The 27,924-nt window shown below is 37.2% G+C and overlaps 1 protein-coding gene across 1 annotated transcript; it reads left to right on the top strand.

The window, feature by feature from the left end:
* The first annotated feature begins 212 nt into the window (after positions 1 to 212).
* On the top strand, positions 213 to 24,133 carry LOC123554596 (monocarboxylate transporter 5-like). Its single transcript, XM_045344846.2, has 6 exons — positions 213 to 1,438; positions 1,994 to 2,137; positions 2,341 to 2,484; positions 2,759 to 3,894; positions 4,421 to 4,484; positions 22,275 to 24,133. Exons 1-6 carry the CDS (start codon positions 952 to 954, stop codon positions 22,418 to 22,420), a joined length of 2,121 nt encoding a protein of 706 aa, XP_045200781.2. The 5' UTR covers positions 213 to 951; the 3' UTR covers positions 22,421 to 24,133.
* Positions 24,134 to 27,924: the final 3,791 nt, after the last annotated feature.

Here is a 27,924-nt window from a genome sequence, read left to right as displayed (position 1 = left end):
ATAATGTATAGATTAAGTTTTCCCTTTATTTCTGTGCGGAAGGATATGCTTTCTGTGTGGAAGGATATATGTATTTATAATGCGCTAATAGTGTATTGTTTTATCATTCTGTACGTATGAAGAGACGTGTCATATAGCGGGTTACTTTTTTCGGGGAACAATTTCTGCTGTTCTACGTGTTCGAACGGAAATGTGGAAAATGTGTACCGCAACAATTTATCTTCATCCGGAAACAGAATATTTGACTTGACTTGACTTAACAATAGCTAAGTTCTTCAGGTCGTTCAACTCTGATCACTTAACCACCATGACCAGAGCTTAGGTCAAATTCTTTCATTACCAGTGTTTTCATTTAGGTCTCAACCTTTCCCTGCCAATACAACAGTTGCCCATGCTTCCTAAACCCATAGGAACAATATGTGTTGTTCTATATATTCGCGCAAGCATTACTTATCAAAAGCACTCCCTAACATAATCGGAGGATACTACTGCTAATTTTCTCTTACTCGTATCATAGAAGCTATTTTTCCATATTGACCTTAATGATAATAAACTGTCAAAAGTGTTATGTCCTAATCATTGCATTATCAATGGTCAGCAGTCATGGACAAGTGAGGACTACCTTCCGATACCTTCAAGGGCGATTATGGGAACTTAGGTAGATTAAAGATAAAAAGGTGAAGACTTTATGTGTCTTCTTACTGCTAATGTAAATAAACGAGAGATAACATGTTGACTATATGAGCATTTATCATTTCAAAATTTCACAAAAACTACTGTACTTGTTTAAACTAAATCTTCCAAATTATGCCAGATAAGAGTTTCTTTAAATTGCACAACAACTAGAAACTAGGCTGCATGGATATAAAAGGCGATTTAGTTGACCGAATTACAAATTTATAATGTTTTGAAAAGTCAAAACCTGGGATAAAGGCGAACTATTTGGTGACAATGGTTGTTTTAAACGATTACAACGAACACTTAGGAGGAGCACAAAGCGATGTTGAAGAAACCAAAGACATGGACGTTCATATATCTGATAGACACTTCCAAGGAAATACGAAATTCCATGAAAAGGATAATCTAAAATTATTGAAGCAAGTTGCAGCTTATAATGAATCTTGCATAAAAAATGTGAAAGCATGTGAAAAAATAAACAATGATGTCGAAACTATAAAAAATACGGACAAAGAAATAGTTAGCGGACATGTTGAGAAAGGCGATTTACATGAAGCGCACTTTAGTAGTAAAACTCAAATTGATGAATCAGAACAATTATTGAAAGAAAACGAAATTCGTTCTAATACAAGAGGCAAACAAAAGACTAGTGACTTTCGCAACTCTCCTGAAAATGAAGATGAAAACGTCAATGATTTAGAAACAAAAGATGACGACAGTGTACCGATAGATAGAGGATGGGCATGGATCATACTTTTAGGTATGTTGTTTTTGCTTAGATATTAAATTAAAATGGATAAAATCAAATTCAAGCATAGCTGTAGTAACAGCAGCAGGTAACGCAAATATCGTAGCCACCAATCGAGTTTGTCTGAAACCTAGACTGCAATCTGAAAAGTTCGAGCTTGTTTTATTCTGTAAAATATCATTCGAATAAAAGAAGCAGAGTTTTGTCATTCAACTTGGGAGTAAATGGTTCTGACGTAACATGGGAACTTTCTGAAATAATTTCCATATTGCGTATGAGTTTTAAGTCACATCAACATGATGCTGATCGTACGGCGACTTCTCAGCTCTGATTGGTGGAGAAATACCCGCAGGTTTCTTTTTAAATATACACTGTACTTTCAAGCATCTTGGAAAATAAACAAAGTTACTGATAGATTCTGTTCATGAAACGAATTAGATATTGGACCAACAATAGTAAAGAAAGCGACCTAAATCAATTAGTCAGTGAGCCCACCTTCCTCCCTCGTAATGCAATTTTCTGCTTAATTATTTTGGACAATGACCATAATAACAAAGTACTTTTCAGCTTCCGTGTTTACCCATTTCATCGTTATCGGACAGCTAAAGTGCTTCGGAATAGTGTTTGTACAGCTTCAGAAACGATATGGTTCGTCGTCCTCGGCTACTTCAGTCATCTATACATTAATGAATGCAACGTACAGCGTTTCAGGTATGTTGAACTGTTTGTACAGCATGTAAGATTAATGTGGCATAACCTGTCTGTTTTGAAAATGAGATAAGAATGTATACTCTACACATTGTATTTGAAGTGTCTGAATAGACAAATATATAGCTCGACTTGTTATATATCTTTGGTTTCATCTTTTACATAATTCAGCACATTCTTTTGTAACAGTCTTACTATATTTTCAGCACTGATTATCATGACAATAGGAGGTTCGCTGTCAGCACGTTCTTCTCTCTTTATCGGTGCAATAATTGCTTCAATAGCTTCTATGATAACAGCTTTCATAGATGACGTCGACATCGCCATGGTGACCATTGGCGTAGCATCTGGTAATCTACTAATTTAACTCTCAAATTATATTAGAATGATAGTTTATTAAGTACCATTAAACATATGTGAAAAACGGCCCGAAGCAGACTAATTGTTACGATTTCTAAACCGGCACGTGCATTATATAAATAGCGTATGAGTTTTCTCTGAATAAATTTATTCGTATTTTAACAATTTTAGAAATAGTATTTTGAAGTAATTTAAAATTCTAAATGATTTTCCAATGAAATTGTCCTCCAGTCATCTGTATTTGTATAGTTGTTTTTGTTTTAGGTGTTTCAAATGCATTCATTATGACAATGATAGCAACAATTATCAACGAATATTTTGTCAACAAGAGAGGTTTCGCAAACAACATCGGTAACGCTGGAGTTAGCCTAGGAACAATTGTATTAGCTCCGATAGTGACGAAACTTTTCGAAAATTATTCATATACAGGAACATATATAATTATCACAGGCCTAAATCTTCAAATTTTTGTAATCGCATGCTTGCTTAGACCTATGAGTTTTTATAGAAAGCTCTTTTCATCTCGCAATACTTGCGTCAAAGGAAATGGCTTAGACGAAACTGATGATGTTGATAAAAATCCTGGTAACGGCACCATTACATACAAAATTATTCCGTCTAACGCTTTACTAATGAGGAACATCGAAAAAAGGCATGAGAGAAATGGAAGCCAAATCCTTAATAGACAAATAAGCGAAAATATGAATAGCTTAAGGCCACCTTATTCAAGACGTAGAAGAGCAATTAGTGAAAGCGAAAAGGGTAGTACTTTTGAAAAGATGACCGGTGAACATTCATCTATGCATTCTCTGTTTAATTCAACTATCGCTGGATTCGCTAGTACCGATGTTATGAATAACTCTTTAATGAACCTGACTTTAATTGAAGATAGAGCGAAACAAAACCTCAGACAAGAGGATAAAGAAGAAGTTCAAGATGAAAGTAAAACATGCGCACAGAAAATAAGATCAACTTTTGTAAATTCATTGAAGAAGTTGTTTAACACGAAACTTTTGTCAAAGCCAGAATTTCTTTATTTTCTCGCCTGTAATGCGTTTCTCTGTGCTGGATGTGCACTCGTAACTGCTTTCCTAGCACCTCTTGCATTTGAAAACGGTATTAGTAACGACATGGTTGCACTTATGGTCAGTATCATAAGCTTTATTGAACTCGGCTCCAGATTTGTGGTAGGATATATATCAGATAAAAAGTGGTGCCACAGATCAACACTGATTGCCATTGCTTGCTTTATTCTCGGCGTTGCCGCACAGTTCTTGCATTTTACGACCACGTTTTCAACTATTATGATATATGCTGTGATATCAGGGCTGCTACAGGGAGTCTACTTCGCACTTTTTGTCGTAGTGATTCTAGACATACTGTCCTTCGAAGAGTTTAAGGTACATTTAAATTTATGTGTTTGTGGCTAATATGAGTCCGTTTGTAAACCCCTTCTATCCAATAACATGTTCTCGTGTATGAATATGTTGACTGTAAGAGTCATGAACAAACGATCACAAATAACGGGTACCAATTTAAAGACACTCATTTATTTTCTTTCTGAAAATCGATGCTTACTATAATCTGTTCAATTCATGCAATATAAAGCTAGATGAAGACCATCATCTGTCTAATTCAGGCAGACCTGCATTCTAATTATCGTACATCTTACTGGCGCAAAATAGATGCTAAATACTTCTTGTCTAATTTACGCAAAATGAATGCTAATTATCACCTGTCTTATTCACGCAGAATAGATGCTAACTATTTTCTGTCTTTTCACGCAAAAATATGCTATCTAACCCATTCAAAATAAATGCGCAACTAGAAGTAACAAAAAGTATTTCAAATGATTATCTCCTGTTTTTCAGAAGATACAATAAGCTATAAAATAGTCTTAAAAGTACACATCTGTTTTGCTTACAGGGAGCCCTCGGATTTACAAGTCTTGTGCAGGGCACCGCTTCCGGCATATGTATGCCTATTGTGGGTAAGGTCACCTCTTCCATTTAATATATATAACATGTGTTATTGTTTCAACCCCACCTTTCTATTAAATAATATCCATGCTAACACGACCCGCAGCAATTGCTATATAAACATATAGCGAAATCGCCTATACATGAATCTACGATAAAATATGGTTGGCTGCTACATTTCACCCCCTATGATTGTAACATAAGAGATTCTACTTCAGTTCCATTACATACGAATTATTTCAGGGCCAAACGGTTGAAAACAACATTTCAAAAACATAAATATAATAAAATGTCATACTGACTTTTGTGTAGGTCCGTAAAACACGTTTTGATCTCTACGAGCAAATTCAGTTAGCTTAATTATGATTTAGCGGTGACGTCATAAATGTATGACATAAAGTATGACGTCATAATGATGTGACGTCATATAAAGTTAAGCTCGTCACTCGTAACACAGGGTCAACTCGCCTATTTTGATGGGGAGAGGGATAACGACAACAGGCCGCGCATGGTTGCAAAATGCGCATGCGTCAATTAGTTACTTTTTATAGTTGTCGGAAATTCCAATATTTACATATCATTTAAGTTCCATATTGTGACGTATCCTATCGTACAGTATGACTCAGCAGGGTTGTCAACGTTATGTAACATACAACAAAATGATTATTAGCCTGATATGTCTCATTTATTTCCGTTTATGTGGCCTTGAAAACTATCAAGTGGACACATCTGCGGATGAAATAACTATGTAGTAGTTTCATTTAACTGGAACTGGTTAGTGCAATTTGAATTCGTATTTTTTTTTCTTATATATATAGGTTACACTTACCCATGAAACTGCCACGTTTAATGCAATTTTGTTCAAAATAATTAATTACCTTGAAATAGAAAGTTTTGAGGTATGGTTCAAAATATTTTATTCATGTACAGCAAGTAGACAGATATACAAATAAACAAAAATCGCCAGCAGAACATTTAAAATAATGTTTCAATATAAAACATATGCAACAAAACTCCCTGTAACTTAGTGTTTCCTTTTGTAGACATCATTGCTTTCAAGTTAAAATTGTTAGTTAGACATGCACTTCAGAGGAAGCAAAACAGCATGTATTTCCTAAACCTAATTAGTTTATACTAATAGGTTTTAGCTCGATTGTGATGAAAGCTTCAAGCTTATTGGAACCACTCTCGAGTCTGCTTCCTGGGAAAAACAGTATTGGTGTCATATGAGAAGTCATGGTCGTGACCCCAATGGGGCTCGAACCCACGACCCCTGGATAGAGCGGACGACACCTTATCCACTAGACCACCGCTCCCCTTTCTAACCTAATTGTGATGTTTATTTGATTAAAATTCTAATCTTACATATCCCTTTTAGAGTTATTGCAGCCTTTCACAGTCACTGCCCTTGTGATAACTAACGAGAAAAATGAATGCCGTTCTCTAAAATTCAAACTATGTTTGAAGTGGATAAAATGTGTAAGGGATCGGGTAGCTCTGTCAAAAGAGTTCGTCCTGTAAGCGAAAGGCCCCGTGTTCGAGTCCTGGTCACGCTGTACATTTTTCTCACCCAGTGACATATCCCTCATGGAGCAGCCTATAAGCCACTTACGAGGCAAAAAACACGGTATCATAAGTTTACTTTTTGTGGCAACATACATTGAAATTGCTGCTTCAATATTTGACATATACATGAAGATAAGGTCTCACAATTCTTTCTACGACACGCACCATTTGAAATATTAGTGCTATATTGAATGGTATACACAAAAGTAAATTGTGCAGAATTTGATCATATTTGCATCATTTTTTGTCTACAAACGTTATTTGTACTGTTCTGAAATTACTTTAACCATGCACCCACTGTTGCCGTGGTCAGAGCAAGATCTGTATCATAAATACAGATAAAAGGCTCCAACTTATGTCATGGTCCAGTAACAACAGCTAAAGTAGGTCTGTACAAGTACTATAGATAACCAGGCCCCAACTGTTGTCATGGTTGTGTAACAACAGTTAGAGCATGGTGTGTATATGTACTATAGATAACAAGGCATCAACTGTTGTCATGGTTGTGTAACAAAGGCTAGAGCATGGTCTGTATTAGTACTATAGATACGAACGATCAAACGTTTCTTATGGTTGTGTTACAACAGCTAGAGCATGGTCTGTATCAGTACAATAGATAAACCTGCCCCGGCTGTTGTCATTGACCGGTAGCAACAGCTAGAGCATAGTCTATATCATTACAATAGATAAACATGCTGCGGCTCTTGTCATTGACCGGTAACAACAGCTAGAGCATGGTCTGTATCAGTACTATAGATAACCAGCCCCAACTGTTTTCATGGTTGTGTTACAACAGCTGAGTATAGTATAAATCAGTACAATAGATAGAATGCTCCAGCTGTTGTCATGGTTCGATTACAACAGATAGAGCATGGTTTGTATCAGTACTATAGATAACAAGGCCCCAACTGTTGTCATGGTTGTGTAACAACATCTAGAGCATGATCTGTATCTGTACTAGATTTAACCAGGTCCCAACTGCTTTCATGATTGTGTTACAACAGCTGGAACATTGTCTGTATCAGTACTTGAGATAACCATGCCCAAACTTTTGTCATGGTTGTGTTACAGCAGCTACATCATGGTCTGTATCAGTACTTTAGATACCCAGACCCCAATTATTGTCATGGTTGTGTTACAACAGGGACATAATAGCCTGCATCATTACTTTAGATAACCAGACCCCAACTGTTGTCATGGTTGAGTTACAAAAGCTACAGCATGGTCTGTATCAGTACTATAGATAATCAGCCCCCAACTGTTGTCATGATTGTGTAACAGCAGTTAGGGCATGGTCTGTAGCAGTACTACATGTAAACAGGCTCTGACTGTGGCCATGGTCGGTAACAATAGCTGGAGAATAATCTGTATTAGTACTAACGATAAAACTGACCCCACCTGTTGTCATGATTGTGTTACAACAGCTAGAGCATGGTCGGTATCATCACAATAGATAAACCTGCTCCGGCTGCTGTCATTGTCCGGTAGCAACAGCTAGAGCATAGTATGTATCATTACAATAGATACACATGCTGCGACTGTTGTCACTGACCGGTAACAACAGCTAGAGCATGGTCTATATCAGTACTATAGATATCCAGACCCCAACTGTTGTCATTGTTGTGTTACAACAGCTGGAGTATGGTATAAATCAGTACAATAGATACACATGCTCCAGCTGTTCTCATGGTCCGGTAGCAACAGCTAGAGCATGGTCTGTATCAGTGCAAAAGATAAAATGCTTCTGCTGTTGTCATGGACCGGTAACAACAGATGGAGCATGGTCTGTATTAGTACTATAAATAAACAGTATTTATAATGTATAAACAGCATGGTCTGTATCAGTAATGTTACAAGGCCTAAACTATTCTCATGGTTGTGTAACAACAGCTAGAGCATAATCTGTATCTGTACTAAATATAACCAGGCTCAAATGCTGGTCTGCATCAGTTCTGTAGATAAACAGGTCCCAACTATTCTCTATATATATGTTCTATAGGTAAACATGCTCTGACTGTGGTCATGGTCTGGTACCAACAGCTGGAGCATAATCTGTATCAGTACTAACGATAACCTGACCCTAACTGATGTCATGGTTGTGTAACAACAGCTAGAGCATGGTCTGTATTAGTACTATAGATAAACAGGCCCCAACAATTGTCAAGGTTGCGTTACAACAGCTGGAGCATAATATGTATCAGTACTATACATAAACATGCTCCGGCTGTTGTTATGATCCGGAAACATCAGCTAGAGCATGGTCTATATCAGTGCATAAGGTAAAATGCTCCGGCTGTTGTTATGGATCGGTAACAACAGATGGAGCATGGTCTGTATGAGTACTATGGATAAACAGGCCCCAACTGTTGTCATGGTTGTGTAACAACAACTGGAGCATGGTCTGTATCAGTACGATAGATGAACATGCTCCGGCTGTTGTCATGATCCGGAAACATCAGCTAGAGCATGGTCTATATCAGTGCATAAGATAAAATGCTTCGGCTGTTGTTATGGATCGGTAACAACAGATGGAGCATGGTCTGTATTAGTACTATGGATAAATAGGCCCCAACTATTGTCATGGTTGTGTAACAACAGCTAGAGCATGGTTTGTATTAGTACTATAGATGAACATGCTCCGGCTGTTGTCATGGTCCGGATACAACAGCTAAAGCATGGTCTTTATCAGTAATGTAGATAATAAGGCCCAAACTATTCTCATGGTTGTGTAACAACAGCTAGAGCATAATCTGTATCTGTACTAAATATAACCAGGCTCAAATGCTGGTCTGCATCAGTTCTGTAGATAAACAGGTCCCAACTATTCTCAGTTGTGTAACAACAACTAGAGCATGGTCTGTATTAGTACTACAGATACCCAGGACCCAACTATTGTCATTGTTGTGTTACAACAGCTAGAGCATGGCCTGTATCAATACAATATATAAACATGGTCCGGCTGTTGTCATGGTCCGGTAGCAACAGCTAGAACTTGGTCTATATCAGTGCAAAAGATACAATGCTCCGGCTGTTGTCATGGACCGGTAACAACAGATGCAGCATGGTCTGTATTAGTACTATAAATACACAGGCCCCAACTGTTGTCATGGTTGTGTAACCTTTGATCCTTTGATCTGACCTGGTGACCTAGTTTTTGACCCCAGATGACCCAATATCAAACTCTTCCAAGATTTTATTAAGGGTAACATTCTGACCAAGTTTCATTATGGTTTGGCCAAAATTGTGACCTCTAGAGTGTTAACAAGCTTTTCCTTTGATCTGACCTGGTGACCTAGTTTTTGATCCCAGATGACCCAATATCAAACTCTTCCAAGATTTTATTGAGGGTAACATTCTGACCAAGTTTTCATTAAGATTAGGCCAAAATTGTGACCTCTAGAGTGTTAACAGTCAAATTGTTGACGACGGACGACGGACGGACGACGGACGACTGACGACGGACGGACGACGACGGACACAGGGCGATCACAAAAGCTCACCTTGAGCACTTTGCGCTCAGGTGAGCTAAAAATGGACAGAGACTCGTAACTTTTTCACAATAAGATTCAGGGTCGGCCCAGAGTGTGAACAGATAGCCCTTTTCAAACGTCAGTCAAATAGTGTTCGCTATATACAAATTGTGTTACAACAGCCAGAGGATGGTCCGTATCAGTACAATAACCTGCTACGGCTGTTGTCATGGTCTGGAAGCAACAGATTGAGCAAGGTCTATATCAGTACAATAGATAAAGATGCTCCGGCTGTTGTCATGGACTGGTAAAAACAGACAGAGCATTGTTTGTATCAGTACTATAGATAACCAGGCCCTAACTGTTTTCATGGCTGTGTAACAACAGCTAGCGCATGGTTTGTATGAGCACTAAATGTAACCAGGGCCCAACTGTTTTCATGGTTCTGTTACAACAGCTGGAGCATCTTCTATACCAGCACTATAGATAACAAGGCCCCAACTGTTGTCATGGTTGTGCTACAACAGGTGGAGCATGTTCTGCATCACTACTTTAGATAACAAGGCCCCAACGGTTGTCATGGTTGTGTAACAACAGTAAGAGCATGATCGATGTGGGTTCGAGCCTAACGCGGGGCGTTGAATTCTTCATGTGAGGAAACCATCAAGCTGGCTTACGGAAGGTCGGTGGTTCTACCCAGGTCCCCGCTCGTGATGAAATATTGCACGGAGGGTCACCTTGGGTCTTCCTCCACCATCAAAGCTGGAAAGTCGCCATATGACCTATAATTGTGTCGGTGCGACGTTAAACCCAACAAAATAAGTAAAATAAAGTAGGCGCATGATCTGTATCCGTAATATAGGTTAACATGCTCTGACTGTTGTCATGGTCCGGAACCAATAGACGGAGCATGGTCTGTATCATTGCTTAAGATAACCTGGCCCCAACTGTTCTCATGGTTGTGTAAGAACAGGTAGAGCATGGTCTGTATTAGTACTATAGATAAACAGGCCCCAACAATTGTTAAGGTTGCGTTACAACAGCTGGAGCATGGTATGTATCAGTACTATATATAAACATTCTCCGGCTGTTGTCATGGTCCGGTAACAACAGCTACAGCATGATCTGTATCAGTATTGTAGATAACCAGGTCCCAACTATTGTCGTGGTTGTGTAACAACAGCTAGAGTATGGTTTGTATCAGTACAATAAACCTGCTCCGGCTGTTGTCAGGGTCCGGTAGCAACAGCTAGAGCATGTTCTGTATCAGTACAATAGATAAACATGCTCCGCCTGTTGTCATTGACCGGTAACAACAGATAGAGCATGGTTTCCTTCAGTACTAAAAGTAACCAGGCCCAAATTGTTGTCGTGGTTGTGTAACAACAGCTAGAGCATGGTTTGTACCAGGACTATAGACAACTAGGCCCGAAATGTTATCATGGTTGTGTTACAACAGCTAGAGAATCGTCTATATCAGCACTATAGATAAACAGGCCGCAACTGTTGTCATGTTTGTGTAACAACAGCTAGAGTACGGTCTGTATCAGTACTATAGATACTGAGGACCCAACTATTCTCATGGTTGTGTAACAACAATTAGATCATTGTTTGTATCAGTACTATAGATAAACATGCTCTGACTGTTGTCATGGTCCGATACCAACAGCCGGAGCATCTGTTTCAGTACTAAAGAAAATTAGGCACCAACTGTTGTCATGGTTGTGTTACAACAGCTGGAGCATTGTCTGTATCAGAATCATACCATGCTGTAGATGCTATTACCGAACCATTACAAAAGACGGAGCATGGTTATCTATAGTACTCATATATACCATGCTCCAGCTGTTGTTACCGAACCACAACAACAGCCAGAACATGTTTATATGTAATACTGATATCGAGGGGTTAAAGCCAGAACGGTATAAGTCCATTTTTCAAATAGTGGAGAGAAACGCAAAAGAAGTTTTTAGACACATTAAACTTTTTATTGAATGGGAATATTTAGGTATGATTTAGTTATATTATAGTCAACAATGTTGTTATAATATGGGAAGACTATAAAAGGACTTCTCACAAATTAAATAGGTTTTATAGTTAAAATTGTAATTTCAATCTGGCATACAACAAAATGCAAAATAATTCGAAGGTTCAAATGTGTTAAGTGCACTTAGTACTCTGAAAAATTGCAATAATGTTGATTTTATTGGATGCCATACTGTCACAAGTGCACTTATAACAAAACTATCCAACCCTATGACAGCTGTGTGAAGTTGGCTAAACAAACGACATACGACATTCGAAAATTTTGAATGTCGTCCATTGCGAGACATACGACATACGACATTCGAAAATTTTGAATGTCGTCCATTGCGCGACATACGACATATGACATTCGAACTTTGACCAAAAAATTTGAATGTCGTTCAGTGCACGACATACGACATTCGAAAAAAGTTGAATGTCGTGCAAAAAACGACATTGGACATACGACATTCGAACTTTGACAAAAAAATTGAATGTCGTTCAGTGCGCGACATACGACATTCGAAAATTTTGAATGTCGTCCATTGCGCGACATACGACTTACGACATTCGAAAATTTTGAATGTCGTCCATTGCGCGACATACGACATACGACATTCGAAAATTTTGAATGTCGTCCATTGCGCGACATACGACATTCGATCTTTGACAAAAAAAATTGAATGTCGTTCAGTGCATGACATACGACATACGACATTCGAGAAAAGTTGAATGTCGTGCAAAATACGACATTGGACATACGACATTCGAACTTTGACAACAAAAATTGAATGTCATTCATTGTGCGACATACGACATTCGAACTTTGACAAGAAAATTGAATGTCCTTCAGTGGGCGACATACGACATTTGAAAAAAGTTGAATGTCGTGCACAAAATGGACGACATTCAAAATTTTCGAATGTCGTAAGTCGCGCAATGAACGACATTCATAATGTTCGAATGTCGTATGTCGCGCAATGGACGACATTCAAAATTTTCGAATGTCGTATGTCGCGCAATGGACGACTTTCAAAATTTTCGAATGTCGTATGTCGCGCAATAGACGACATTCAAAATTTTCGAATGCCGTATGTCGTTTGTTTAGCCAACTTCACACAGCTCCCTATGACATGATTTACAAAGACTAAGGAAATATGTGCACTTTGTACAAATAGAAATGTTGAGTAAAAGGTGTATAAAATTACAGATTATGTTTAAACTTGTATAACAATTACACCACACAAAGCTTCAACAATCCATTCTAGATATTAGTAAAAGAATGTTTTCCCATCTGTTTCTAGTATATAGTACCTCTTAAAACAAAACAACTCTTTTGTAGTTTTAACAACTATTCAATATCAGAGTTATCACTTACTTCCAACATGTCTGGTTCTGATAGGCAGTCTCTGGCTGCTTTTTCAGAATGAATATTCTTGAAGTACTGATGGAATTCTGAAGATATTGTTCCATCAGAACAAAGCTAGAGAAGGTCCTTCCTTTTTTATATAATGGAACGTTTTGCATTGTAGATCGGCAGTAAATCAGATTTTATAGAAGCTCCTTTCCTTGATGATTTCAGTTTTATACAGTGGAAATGTAGGTCATAGAAACATATTCATTTCCAGGTTTACCTTCTGTAAATTTTAGGCTTTTAGTTTTTTCCACTTTTTCTGTCCCTTTTTATCTTAGCATTTTTGGAATTCATACGTTGCAATGCTCTTTATTGAAAGAAAAAAACTCTCACTGGTAAATGTGCTACAACAACAACCAGAACAAGGTTATTTGTAATACCGATATATACCGTGCTCTTCCTATGCATTTCAAACCATGACAACAGTTAGGGCATGGTTATCTATAGTACTCATATTTACCTTGATTCAGCAGTTGTTATCGAACCACAAAAACAGCCAGAACATAGTCATCTGTAATACTGATATAAACCATGCTCTTCCTGTTGTTACCAAACCACGACAACAGTTAGAGCATGGTTATCTATATAATTCATATATACCATACTCAATCTTTTGCTACCGAACAACCACTACAGTTTGGTCACGTTTAACTATAGTACTGATAAATACTATTCTCTTCCTACAGTACTCATATATCATGTTACAGTTGCTGCTACCGAACCATGGCTGTTGTTATCAAACCATGAAAAGAGTCAGTTCATGGTTATTTATATTACTCTTGTGTACCATGTTCCAGCTGTTGCTACTGGTGGTCATGGTAAACTATAGTACTGATATATACAATGCTCCAGCTGTTGTCATCAAACTTTGACAATAATTAGAGCATTGTTTTCAATAGAACACATATATATCGAACCACAACAACAGCCAAAACATATTCATCTGTACTACTGATATAAACCATGCTCTTCCTGTTGTTATCAAATAATGACAACAGTTAGGCCATGGTTATCTATATTACTCTTATTTACCGTCATCCAGCAGTTGTTATCGAACCAAAACAACAGCCAGAACATCGTCATCTGTAATACTGATATATACCATGCTCTTCCTGATGTTACCAAACCATGACAACAGTTGGGACATAGTTATCTATAGTACTAATATTTACCATGCTCCCACTGTTGTTACTGAACTACAACAACAGCCAGAACATGGTTAACTGTAATACTGATATATACCATGCTCTTCCTGTTGTTACCAAACCATGACAACAGTAAAGCCATGGTTATCTATAGTACTCATATTCACCATGCTCCCACTGTTGTTACTGAACTACAACAACAGCCAGAACATGGTCATCTGTAATATTGATATATACCATTTTCTTCCTGTTGTTACCAAACCATGACAACAGTTGCGGCATGGTTATCTTTAGTACTCCTCATATTTAACATGCTCCCACTGTTGTTACTCAAACATAACAACAGCCGGAACATGGTCATCTGTAATACTGATGTTTACCATGCTCTTCCTGTTGTTACCAAACCATGACAACAGTTGGGGCATGGTATATTTACCATGCTCCCACTGTTGTTACTGAACAACAACAACAACCAGAACATAGTCATCTGTAATACTGATATATACCATGCTCTTCCTGTTGTTACCAAACAATGACAACAGTAGGGGCATGGTTATCTATAGTACTCATATTTGCCATGCTCCCACTGTTGTTACTGAACCATAACAACAGCCAGAACATGGTCATCTGTAATACTGATATATACCATGCTCTTCCTGTTGTTACCAAACAATGACAACAGTTGGAGCATGGTTATCTATAGTACTCATATTTACCATGCTCCCACTGTTGTTACTGAACCACAACAACAGCCAGAACATAGTCATCTGTAATACTGATATTTACCATTCTCTTCCTGTTGTTACCAAACCATGACAACACTTAGTGCATGGTTATCTATAGTACTCATATTTACCATGCTCCCACTGTTGTTATTGAACCACAAGAACAGCCAGAACATGGTCCTCTGTAATACTGATATATACCATGCTGTTCCTGTTGTTACCAAACCATGAAAACAGTTTGGGCATGGTTATCTATAGTACTCATATTTACCATGCTCCCGCTGTTGTTACTGAACCATAACAACAGCCAGAACATGGTTAACTGTAATACTGATATATACCATGCTCTTCCTGTAGTTACCAAACCATGGCAACAGTTAGGGCATGCTTAACTATAGTTCTCATATTTACCGTGACCCAGCAGTTGTTATAGCCCACAAAAACAGCCAGAAAATGGTCATCTGTAATACTGATATATACCATGCTCTTCCTGTTGTTACCAAACCATGATATCAGTTGGGGCATGGTTATCTATAGTACTCATATTTACCATGCTCCCACTGTTGTTATTGAACCATAACAACAGCCAGAACATGTTTATCTGTAATACTGATATATACCATGCTCTTCCTGTTGTTAACAAACCATGACAACAGTTAGGGCATGGTTATGTATTGTACTCATATTTACCGTCATCCAGCAGTTGTTATGGAACCACAACAACAGCCGGAACATGGTCATCTGTAATACTGATATTTACCATGCTCTTCCTGTTGTTACCAAACCAAGACAACAGTTGGGGCATGGTTATCTATAATACTTATATTTACCATGCTCCCACTGTTGTTACTGAACCAAAACAACAGCCAGAATGGGTAACTGTCATACTAGTATATACCTTGCTCTTCCTGTTGATACCAAACCATGACAATAGTTAGGGCATGGTTATCTTTAGTACTCATATTCACCATGCTCCCACTGTTGTTACTGAACCACAAAAACAGCATGAACATGGTTATCTGTAATACTGATATATGCCATGCTCTTCCTGTTGTTTCCATACAATGATAACAGTTAGGGCATGCTTATCTATAGTACTCATAGTTACCGTCATCCAGCAGTTGTTATAGAACCACAACAACAGCCGGAACATGGTCATCTGTAATACTGATATATACCATGCTCTTCCTGTTGTAACCAAACCATGGCAACAGTTGGGACATGGTTATCTATAGTACGAATATTTACCATGCTCCCACTGTTGTTACTGAACCATAACAACAGCAAGAACATGGTCATCTGTAATGCTGATATTTACCATGCTCTTCCTGTTGATACCAAACCATGACAACAGTTGGGGCATGGTTATCTATAGTACTCATATTTGCCATGCTCCCACTGTTGTTACTGAACCATAACAACAGCCAGAACATCGTCATCTGTAATACTGATATATACCATGCTCTTCCTGGTGTTACCAAACCATGACAACAGTTGGGACATGGTTATCTATAGTACGAATATTTATCATGCTCCCACTGTTGTTACTGAACCATAACAACAGCAAGAACATGGTCATCTGTAATGCTGATATTTACCATGCTCTTCCTGTTGATACCAAACCATGACAACAGTTGGGGCATGGTTATCTATAGTACTCATATTTGCCATGCTCCCACTGTTGTTACTGAACCATAACAACAGCCAGAACATGGTCATCTGTAATACTGATATATACCATGCTCTTCCTGTTGTAACCAAACCATGGCAACAGTTAGGGCATGCTTATCTATAGTACTCATATTTACCGTGACCCAGCAGTTGTTATAGAACCACAAAAACAGCCAGAAAATGGTCATCTGTAATATTGATATATATCATGCTCTTCCTGTTGGTACCAAACCATGACAACAGTTGGGGCATGGTTATCTATAGTACTCATATTTACCATGCTTCCACTGTTGTTACTGAACCACAACAACAAGCAGAACATAGTCATCTGTAATACTGATATATACCATGCTCTTACTGTTGTTATCAACAATGACAACAGTTGGGGCATTGTTATCTATAGTACACATATTTACCATGCTCCCACTGTTGTTACTGATCCACAACAACAGCCGAACATGGTAATCTGTAATACTGATATATACCATGCTCTTCCTGTTGGTACCAAACCATGACAACAGCTGGGGCATGGATATCTATAGTACTCATATTTACCATGCTCCCACTGTTGTTACTGAACCACAAGAACAGCCAGAACATGGCCATCTGTAATACTGATATATACCATGCTCTTCCCGTTGTTTCCAAACCAAGACAACAGTTGGGGTATGGTTATCTATAGTACTCATATTTACCATGCTCCCACTGTTGTTGCTGAACCACAAAAACAGCCAGAACATGTTCATCTGTAATACTGATATATACCATGCTCTTCCGGTTGTTACCAAACCATGACAACAGTTAGGGCATGGTTATCTATAGTACTCATATATATCGAAAGACAACAACAGCCAGGACATATTCATCTGTAATACTGATATAAACTATGCTCTTCATGTTGTTACCAAACCATGACAACTGTTAGGGCATGGTTATGTATAATACTCATATTTACCGTCATCCAGCAGTTGTTATCGAACCACAACAACAGCCAGAACATGGTCATCTGTAAAACTGATATTTACCATGCTCCCACTGTTGTTACCAAACCATGATATCAGTTGGGACATGGTTATCTATAGTACTCATATTTACCATGCTCCCACTGTTGGTACTGAACCACAACAACAGCAAGAACATGGTCATCTGTAATACTGATATATACCATGCTCTTCCTGTTGTTACCAAACCATGACAACAGATGGGTCATGGTTATCTATAGTACGCATATATACCGTGCTCCTGCTGTTCCTACCAAACCACGACTGTCACAAAGGTCAAATTATAGTTAACTAGAGTACTGATATATATCATGATCCAGCTGTTGTTACCATACCGTGACAATAGTTGGGGCATGGTTATTTCTAGTACGCATATATACCCTGGCTTAAGCTGTTGCAAATTACATTTGGGTCATAGTAAACTATAGTACTGATATATACAATGCTTCATTTGTCAAAACCAAGAGAAAAGTTAGGGTATAGTACTCATATATACCGTACTTAATCTGTTGCTACCGAACCATAACTACAGTTGGGTCATACTTAACGATAGTGCTGATAAATACTATGTTCTACCTGCTGTTACTAAACCATGATAACAGTATCGGCATGGTTATTTATAGAACTTATATGGACCGTGCACAAGCTGTTGCTACAGAACCATCACTACAGTTTTGGCATGGATAACTATAGTTCTGATATTTTACAAGCCCCAGCTGATGCAACAGAAACACGACAACGGTTGGATCATGGTGAACTATAGTAATGATATCTGGAAGTAGCTAGGGCCCGGTTACCCGACAACTAGACCCGGAGTCTAGAGGTCCTGTTACCGGACCACTAGACAATACACAGGGCATGCTAGAAGTCTGGTAATCAATATGAATACTGAGAATTACAAAGAGCAACATATATTTTATCTATATAAATGGTTGGCGATTTTAAAAGTTTGTTCTCGTATTTTTCTCATTGCTTTAATGTTTAGATGTATGGTAACTCACAGGAAACAGAAGTATTTATAATTCTTTAATCCCGGAGAAAAATACGATTGCAGATTCGGCAAATAATTAGTAGTAACATGTACGCCGAGATCGGAAGCTTTGGTTATTGTTCTCTTTTTGTTTTTTTTCTTCTCGGGACTGATGAATAAAAATGATAAACTCCATACGTTTTCTTCAGTATTTGTTCAATAGTTGTTGAATTCGTTTTACTGTTTGAGTAAATGAATAACAGTGACTACCGAAAATCGCTGTTAAAATTTCATATTCATCATATGCGTCGAACCTGAGTGAGAGCTTATTATATACTCAGCGTCACTGAAAAGTTACCACGTAATATATACCTCTTTACTATTTTATACAATATCGACGTCACCTTTTCATGGCCTGTGCGCGGTCTATTACTCATAGACCCTGTCTGATCATGTCTCCTAACCCATTTCATGACTGTCAGGTGAGAACAGCATATACGACGTGCACTTTCGCGACATGAAAGTTCGGCGTCAACCATACCAATGGCCTGATGGTGTTGATCGTGCCTTAAACGTGGCATTCTTAGCAAGGATATTCTGTTTTTTTTAACGTATTCCTTTGAATCTGTCGACTAACTTTCAAGTGCGATGAATGATTTGAGAAAGAAAATTCGTACATGTCGACATTGCTGGAAAAAGTCATTTTGCACGTGCAGCCCGTGCCTCAAATGGAGTTAATCGAATTTGACAAATCTTTACACCAGTGACGACTCAGCTGCGTCAAAAATGTAGTCCTGTTATACTTTTAACACAGTCCAGTGCGATTTTTAAAATATAAGGGCCATTAGAGTGGTAACTTTTCAGTGACGCTGAGTATATATATATAAAATTTACAAAAACAAACGTAATAAAAACTTTTTGACAATAATCATAACGTTTACCAGCAATTGCCTTATAGAGCTCTACACTGGTATTACAGTACATGATAGTACATGTATATTAATTTGTCGAATTTGCGATCGTATTTTTCCCATGAGTAAAAAATAATAAATACCTATTTCCTGTGACTAACCATGTATTTAAAACAAATTTTTGAAATCATCGTTCGTTTTTAAAGATAAAATATAGTATCCGACATCTTTTTTTATCAAATTTTATACCGTTCTCAGTATTCTTATTGATTACCGGACCTCTAGCCTGCCCTCTACGGGTTATCTAGAGGTCCGGTTACTGGACCCCTAGTCACTTCCATGATATATACCATGCACCAGCTGTTAATATCTAACCAGGACAACAGTCAGAGCATGGTTATCTAAAATACTCATGTATACCATGTTCCAGCTCATGCTTTTGAAGCACGAAAATATGCGGAAATATCTATGGTACTCACAGATACCATGCTCCAGCCGTAGCTATCGAACTACGATAACACTTAGGGCATTGTTTACAGTACTGATACAAAACCATGCTTGTCTGCACTTAACTTAAGGCCTCAACAGACGGTAGGTTCTAGTTGTACAACACTAATTATCTCAAAGATGTACAATTTTAAGTTTGTACCATGATTTGTCAAATACAGACAGTATTCCACTTCCATATTAAACACAGAGATTTACCTAGTTAACATAGTGATCAATGATATTTCCTTTCAAAGTCTATTGCAATTAGAGAAACCGCTATTAGTGAACAACATGGACCAGACTGCACGGATGCTGGTCGGAAACGCACTGTGCTTGTTTTCTCATGGCGCGGCACAAATCATTTAACTTTTTAGTGCCACCCTTTTTCCATAATGCATTGGAAGCCATTTTATATTCAGATTTGTGTTTATTAGTTGGGAAATTATTTCTTGAATTTAATTCACCTGCCTCTTATCAATTAATTATTTACCAATTTGTTGCTTGTCAACGTGGGTGATACGTAAGGCTAAACGTACGAAATAGAACATGTCCTTATTTGTAAGTCAAGACTTAAGATTTACGAAATCATACACATGGTTATATTTGGCTGTACATGTTAAATTTTATTGTTAAAATTTAAAGGATTTAATTTAAATGTTAAATTAACAAAAACCTACTGTCTGTTGAGGGCTTTACTGTTTCTGAATACTTCTGAAAACAGTCGGTGAATGTTTACTAATTGTTATATAAAATGTTATATATCAGTTTCATTTCAATTCACTATTGCAGTTAAAACCACTTATCAACATACTTCATTACTTGTGCGGCTTCGGGTCTGACACTATTGAACATTCCATGATGATCGAAACCGGAAACGGACAATTTATCTAAAAATATTTCTAATGGGATCCTACATGTACGGGCTAATTTTAGATGGGCTATTTTTACACGATAATTGCACATGCGCACTTTGCAACCATGCGCGGCCTGTTGTCGTTATCCCCCTCCCATTTTGATGATTCTGTTCATAATTAGTTTGCGAGCTGTTAAATTACTAATTTATAAATACTTCTGAAAATTCTGATAAAAAGAAACAAATAACTATACGTTCCATTGGCTATGCAACACTTTCTAACCATAGGGGGTAAATTGTAACAGCATATGACCCGAATGACGTATTACGCTGAAAATGTAGTACTGTAAAATGCGAATTATTTGCGTTGTTAGAATCGAAATAATAAATATGTTTCAATAATTTTATCAGTTAATAAAACATGGGCAGTCGTTTGGATGCGAATAATTAAATCACTCGTGCTACGCACTCGTGATTTGATTATTACGCATCCAAACTCCTGCCCATATTTTATTAACTGATAAAATATAGGAACAGATTTATTATTTCTTAATTAAAACTCCTAATCTAAAAGCAGAGTTTACGGCATTTGAAAGAAGATAATATATCTTTTGCAAAGATTGCAGATCTTTTTAAATTTCAGACGACCAAATTTTTCTAAAATCCATGAAATGAATTTTCTATGTAGAAAGCCATTAGTATTAAAACTATTAAAACACTAAATCTACGTACAGGGTTTATCTATTACATTCTATTGAACTGAATAATATCAATCAAAATCACAAATCTAAAAGAATAGAGTTATCTTCAAAGGCGTCTTTCAACCAGTCACGGCACACCATGCAAGCTATTTTATCATATACATTATAACTTATACGACTTTATCGGCATTTTTAACGTCTTTTTCTCAAATGCAAATTTTTCACATTATTTATCAAATGAACAAGGCCTTCGGGTTGTTTATTGTCATATCCCACTTTTTTGGAGTTCAAATGGAATTTGTTTGAAAGTCAGTTACAACGAATCAAAATATTTAGGATGCTTTATTAACTTTATCAAATATGTAAAAGCATATTATACAAGCACACTTTTACTAGTTAATTCGAAGATACATTGAAAAATTGTTTCCTATTTAAAGATTTTATGTATTTTTCAAAAATGCACGTTGTTTCGTCATTTTACCACAACAGAACTGTTTTATTACCTTGTATCGTAGGTTACTCTTGAGGGAAGTATACGTATCCGTATAATGTATTTATCACAAACGTAATTATTTTTGTCGTTATTTTACCATAACATATCCATCTTATTGCCTTGTTTTGCAGGTTACCTTAGAGATTCTACAGGGACGTATACGTATCCGTATAATGTATTTATCACAAACGTAATTATTTTTGTCGTTATTTTACCATAACATATCCATCTTATTACCTTGTTTTGCAGGTTACCTTAGAGATTCTACAGGGAAGTATACGTACCCGTACAATGTATTTATCACAAACGTAATTATTTTTGTCGTTATTTTACCATAACATAACCATCTTATTGCCTTCTATTGCAGGTTACCTCAGAGATTCTACAGGGAAGTATACGTACCCGTACAATTTTATCGGGACCCTTCTCATTGTTGGAGCTGTTCTCATCTTTTTCATTCCAAATGTTCACGAATGGAGCCTCAAAAGGCAGAAAAATAAAGCTGATGTTTAACAATGATAACGCGTGTATCTTGCTTGTCGCAGCAGAAAGTGCTTAGTAATTAAAATGGAACTGATAAACAGGCAAACAGCCTAAGTGTTGCGTTAGAAGAGTTTTAAACTTTAAAGGATTTTAACATGTAAAGGGATACTTATGGTTATTTCTCCGTATCTTTCGGAATATCGGATAACTTGATGTTTAAATTTGTTGAATAGACCAAAAAGCTACCACACCAAGTTTGATATTTGCTATATAACTGTTTCCTTGGTGCCTATGCTTTAAATAAGCAATGGCACAGAAAATATTGACTTTAATTAAAACTTTATGATTTATAGAATTATACAGATTTTTGTTCAGTTTTGTCCCTGAAACAGGAAATATCTTTAACAGGTTGGAGTGAAGCGGTAAAGTATGAAATACTATCATCTGTAATGGCGGCTTATAACATTCGCGATATATACATTTACATCAATTATTATAATTAACAATTTACGTTGAATTGTTTTATTCCATGATGGACCAATGTATTTGTAGTTCATTCATCTTTACAAAAGATAGTAACAATAGAGAAGAACAGTATGGATAAATGTTTTCATTCTACTTTTCGTAATAATGAAAATACTTAAATGTTGTTGAAAGTCTATAGGGATTGACTCTTTTTATTGGGTGGATATTTGGGGCATTTAAGTATGTAACCTGTCCATACGTCTGTCCGAGCCAACATTTAGGGAATAAGATCTATCTAATGGTACAGAGAACAAAACAAAAAAAATTATAGGTTTATTTCGTGGACAAAAGAAAGTTTACAAAAGAAAATAATAAAAGAAATACCCCATACACCTAAAATGTTGAAAAGTCCGAGTTTACTTGAGTGCACGTACAAACAATAGTATAGTCTATTCAATCAGTACTACTAGTAGTTCCTACATATTCGAATTTTTTTCATGGTTGATAAAAAGGATAGAGAAAACAAGAGATACCTGTTAACCTTATAGCCGGGGAGCCAAGGCATAAAAAAATGGATTTACATGTCCGGTCATGCTATAGTCTTTTTCTATACATATTATGAATAAAAAAATCGGGCCTGCAAAACAAAAGCAATTGCGAAATTTGAGAATATTAAGGGGAGATAACTCTGTACATTTGCAGTTTTTTTAAGATTCAAAACGCTTTTTTACTAACAAAACATGACATCACGTTTCTAAAATCAGTTCAAATATGTATATTTCAACATTGGTTTTACGCATAAGGCTTATGGTTGAAACATATGCAAAATGTGCTCATTTTTTGTACATTTTATTATAAAATTTGACACTTAAAATACCAGAGAATAAAATAAAAATATTTAACGTAAAAATTACAGTATGAAGAAAAATCCTTTTAAATGGTCTTATTTCTCAAAGTCATTTATTAATACTGTGGCGAAATAATCCGTATGAAAAGAAATTAATCTAGATACTCTACCCACCTAAAACTATGCATAAAATGTGATTGATCGATCCATACAGTTTGCGACAATTAAGAAAGTATAAATGCTTGCTTCCGTGTTAATGCATCCGATGTTAGCTTTCTAATAATAAACAGATAGATGGAATGTAGTTCTTATATATTGAATGTAAAGCAGAAATTTGACAAAATGCGTAACTTTAATTTTTATAAAATGAGACATTTTTCATGTGACTGAGTAACCTTCACTATACAGAAGAATAAATGATTCTAATTTCAGAACTATTTAATGTAATGATAATTCGTTATAACATTATTCTACAGTAGTATCTATATTTACCACACCCATCTCCCCTAAAAAAATCCAACATATATAATGCAACTAGAAGATGTTTTTGTAGAAAAACGCATGTCTTCCCCAATGCATAGTAGTAATATGGAAGAAGTCAACAGGGGACAGGAGCAAAAGTAAAAGACAGACTGATGGTTGGCTGCAATAGAGATCATCTACTTGACCAATCATCCCAAGAAGTTTCAACATCCTGGGCCTAGTGGTTCTCAGGTTATGGATTGGAAACGGCTTTCCGTGTTCTGGCCCCTGTGACCTTGACCTTTGATGAAGTGACCCCAAGAACAAAAGGAGTCATCAACTCTACATGTCGAATCATCCCATGAAGTTTCAACATTATTAGCCAGGTGGTTCTCAAATTATTGATCAGAAAGGTTTCCATGTTCAGGCCCCTGTGACATTGACCTTTGCTCAAGTGACACCGAAATTTACAGTGGTCATCCACTCTGTAAGTGCTATCACCCTATGAAGTTTGAAAGGTCTTAGTCAAATGGTTCAGAGGTTATTGATCAGAAGCGGTTTTCCAATTTCTTGCCCATGTGACCTTGAACTTTGATCAAGTGACCCAAAAATAGAGGCTCACTTACTTTACATTTCCAATCATCCTATGAAGTTTCAACATTCTGGGTCAAGTGGTTCTCAAGTTATTGATCGGAAATTGTTTTCCATTTTCAGACCCCTGTGACCTTGACCTTTAACGGAGTGACCCAAAAATTAATAAGGATCATTTACTCTGCATGTCCAATCACCCTATGAAGTTTCAACATTCAGGGTCAAGTGGTTCTCAACTTATTGATCAGAAACCTTGTTCCATGCCTGAAGCCCCTGTGACCTTGCCTTTTCATCGAGTAACACCGAAAAGAATAGGGGCCATCTATTTTGTAAGCACTATCACCCAATCAAGTTTGATGGTTCTGGGACAAATGATTCTCTAGTTATTAATCGAAAATAAAGTGTGACAGGCAGATTGCCCCTGTGACCTTCACCTTTGATGAAGTGACCCCCAAAGCAATAGGGGTCATCTACTCTGTAAGGCCTATCTACTATTAAATTTGAAGGTTCTTGGTCAAATGGTTCAGAGGTTATTGATCAGAAGCGGTTTTCCAATTTCTTGCCCATGTGACCTTGAACTTTGATCAAGTGACCCAAAAATAGAGGCTCACTTACTTTACATTTCCAATCATCCTATGAAGTTTCAACATTCTGGGTCAAGTGGTTCTCAAGTTATTGATCGGAAATTGTTTTCCATTTTCAGACCCCTGTGACCTTGACCTTTAACGGAGTGACCCAAAAATTAATAAGGATCATTTACTCTGCATGTCCAATCACCCTATGAAGTTTCAACATTCAGGGTCAAGTGGTTCTCAACTTATTGATCAGAAACCTTGTTCCATGCCTGAAGCCCCTGTGACCTTGCCTTTTCATCGAGTAACACCGAAAAGAATAGGGGCCATCTACTTTGTAAGCACTATCACCCAATCAAGTTTGATGGTTCTGGGACAAATGGTTCTCTAGTTATTAATCGAAAATAAAGTGTGACAGGCAGATTGCCTCTGTGACCTTCACCTTTGAAGAAGTGACCCCCAAAACAATAGGGGTCATCTACTCTGTAAGGCCTATCTACTATTAAATTTGAAGGTTCTTGGTCAAATGGTTCTCGTTATTGATAGGAAATGGATTTCCATGTTCTGGTCCCTTTGACCTTGACCTTTGATAGAGTGACCCCAAAATCAATAGTAGTTATTTACTCTACAAGTCCAATCATCCTATGAAGTTTCAACATTCTTGTTCAAGTGGTTCTCAAGTGGTTTTCCCCTTTCAGACCCCTGAGACCATGACCTTAAACAGAGTGATACCAAAATCAAAAGAGGTCATCTACTCTGCATGTTCAATCATCCTATAAAGGTTCAACATTCTGGGTTAAGTTGTTCTCAAGTTATTGATCGGAAATGGCTTTCCATGTTCAGACCCCTGTAACCTTGACCTTGGATAGAGTGACCCCAGAAAAAAATGGTGGTCGTCTACTCCATATGCCCTAAAATTCTGTGAAGTTTGAAGGTTCTAGTGCAAGTGGTTCTCCAGTTATTGATCACGTAGTGACAAGGTGAGCTTTTGTGATCGCCTTCGTCCGTCCGTCAGTGCACAATTATTTGTGAACACGATAGAGATCACATTTTACAATTGATTTTAAGGACACTTGCACACAACTTGTATTGGCATAATATCTCGGTTTCATTCGCGAACTGGCCAGATTCCATGATTTGTTCCAGAGTTATGGCCCCTTAAAGGGTCAAAGTTTTCTAGTTTTGCTTGTGAACACGGTAGAGACCACGTTTTGCAATTGACTTTAATCAAACTTGCACACAACTTGTATTGGTATAACATCTCGATTCCTTTCGAAAACTGGCCAGATTCCTTGCTTGGTTCCAGAGTTATGGCCCCGTAAAGGGCTAAAATTCTCTATTTTGGCTTGTGAATACGGTAGAGACCACGTTTTGCAATTGACTTTAATCAAAATTGCACACAACTTCTATTGGCATAATATCTCGGATCCCTTTGAAAACTGGCCAGATTCCTTGATGGGTTCCAGAGTTATGGCCCCTTAAAGGGCCAAAATTTTCTATTTTGGTTTGTGAACACGGTAGAGACATCATTTTGCAATTGACTTTAAACAAACTTGTACACAACTTGTATTGGCATAATATCTTGGATCCTTTCGTAAACTGGCTAGATTCCATGATGGGTTCCAGAGTTATGGCCCCTTAAAGGGCCAAATTTTCTATTTTGGTTTGTGAACACGGTAGAGACCACATTTTGCAAATGACTTTAAACAAACTTGTACACAACATGTATTGGCATAATATCTTGGATCATTTCGTAAACTGGCTAGATTCCATGATGGGTTCCAGAGTTATGGCCCCTTAAAGGGCCAAAGTTTGCTCATTTGGCTTTTGTAGCCAAACAGAGACTTCATTTATGGTTTGATTTGATACAAACTTGCAAAATATCTTTAACAACAACAGATCTTAGATTCCGCGATGAATCCGTCAGATCGAATCAAGAGTTCCCGAATTACGGCCCCTATTTGACCCCTGAAAGTGCCAAAATGTGTTATTTTTTACATTATGAACACGATAGAAGTGATATTATACATTTGAATTTAACCACACTTACTCACATCTTAAATCACAATAAGATCTCTGTTCATTTCGGAAACCGGCTAGATTCCATCATGGGTTTTAAATTTTGCAGTTTTAGCCATAAAGAGTATTCATTTATGCTTTGATCTGACACAAACTTGCACATAATGTTTATCTTGATAATCTCTAAGCCAAGTTCAAAATTGTATTATGTGGGGTCAAAAACTAGGTCACCAGGTCAATCATAGGAAAAGCTTGCTAACACGCTTAAGGCCACATTTATGACCCTATCCTCATGAAACTTGGTTAGAATATTTATCTTGCCAAGGTTGAAACTGGGTCTTGTGGGATCAAAAATTAGGTCACCCGCTCAAATCAAAAGAAAAGCTTGTTCACACTCTAGCGGCCATATTTATGACCCTATCTTCATGAAACTTGGTAAGAATGTTTATGGACAAACTGGAAACTGGGTCATGTGGGGTCAAAAACCAGGTCACAACTAAAATAAAGCAAAGAGCTTGTTAACACTCTTCATGCCATATTTATGACCCTATCTTCATGAAACTTGGTTAGAATGTTTA

Source organism: Mercenaria mercenaria, chromosome 7, assembly GCF_021730395.1.
Source record: "Mercenaria mercenaria strain notata chromosome 7, MADL_Memer_1, whole genome shotgun sequence".
NCBI classification, from domain to species: domain Eukaryota; kingdom Metazoa; phylum Mollusca; class Bivalvia; order Venerida; family Veneridae; genus Mercenaria; species Mercenaria mercenaria.
This window is presented reverse-complemented; position numbering and strand designations above follow the sequence as displayed.

Coding starts and splice junctions, on each gene's coding strand:
- LOC123554596 (XM_045344846.2), top strand. CDS start 952: ATGGTTGTTTTAAACGATTACAACGAACACTTAGGAGGAGCACAAAGC. Junction 2,138..2,340: donor TGCAACGTACAGCGTTTCAG/GTATGTTGAACT, acceptor CTATATTTTCAG/CACTGATTATCATGACAATA. Junction 2,485..2,758: donor GACCATTGGCGTAGCATCTG/GTAATCTACTAA, acceptor TTTTTGTTTTAG/GTGTTTCAAATGCATTCATT.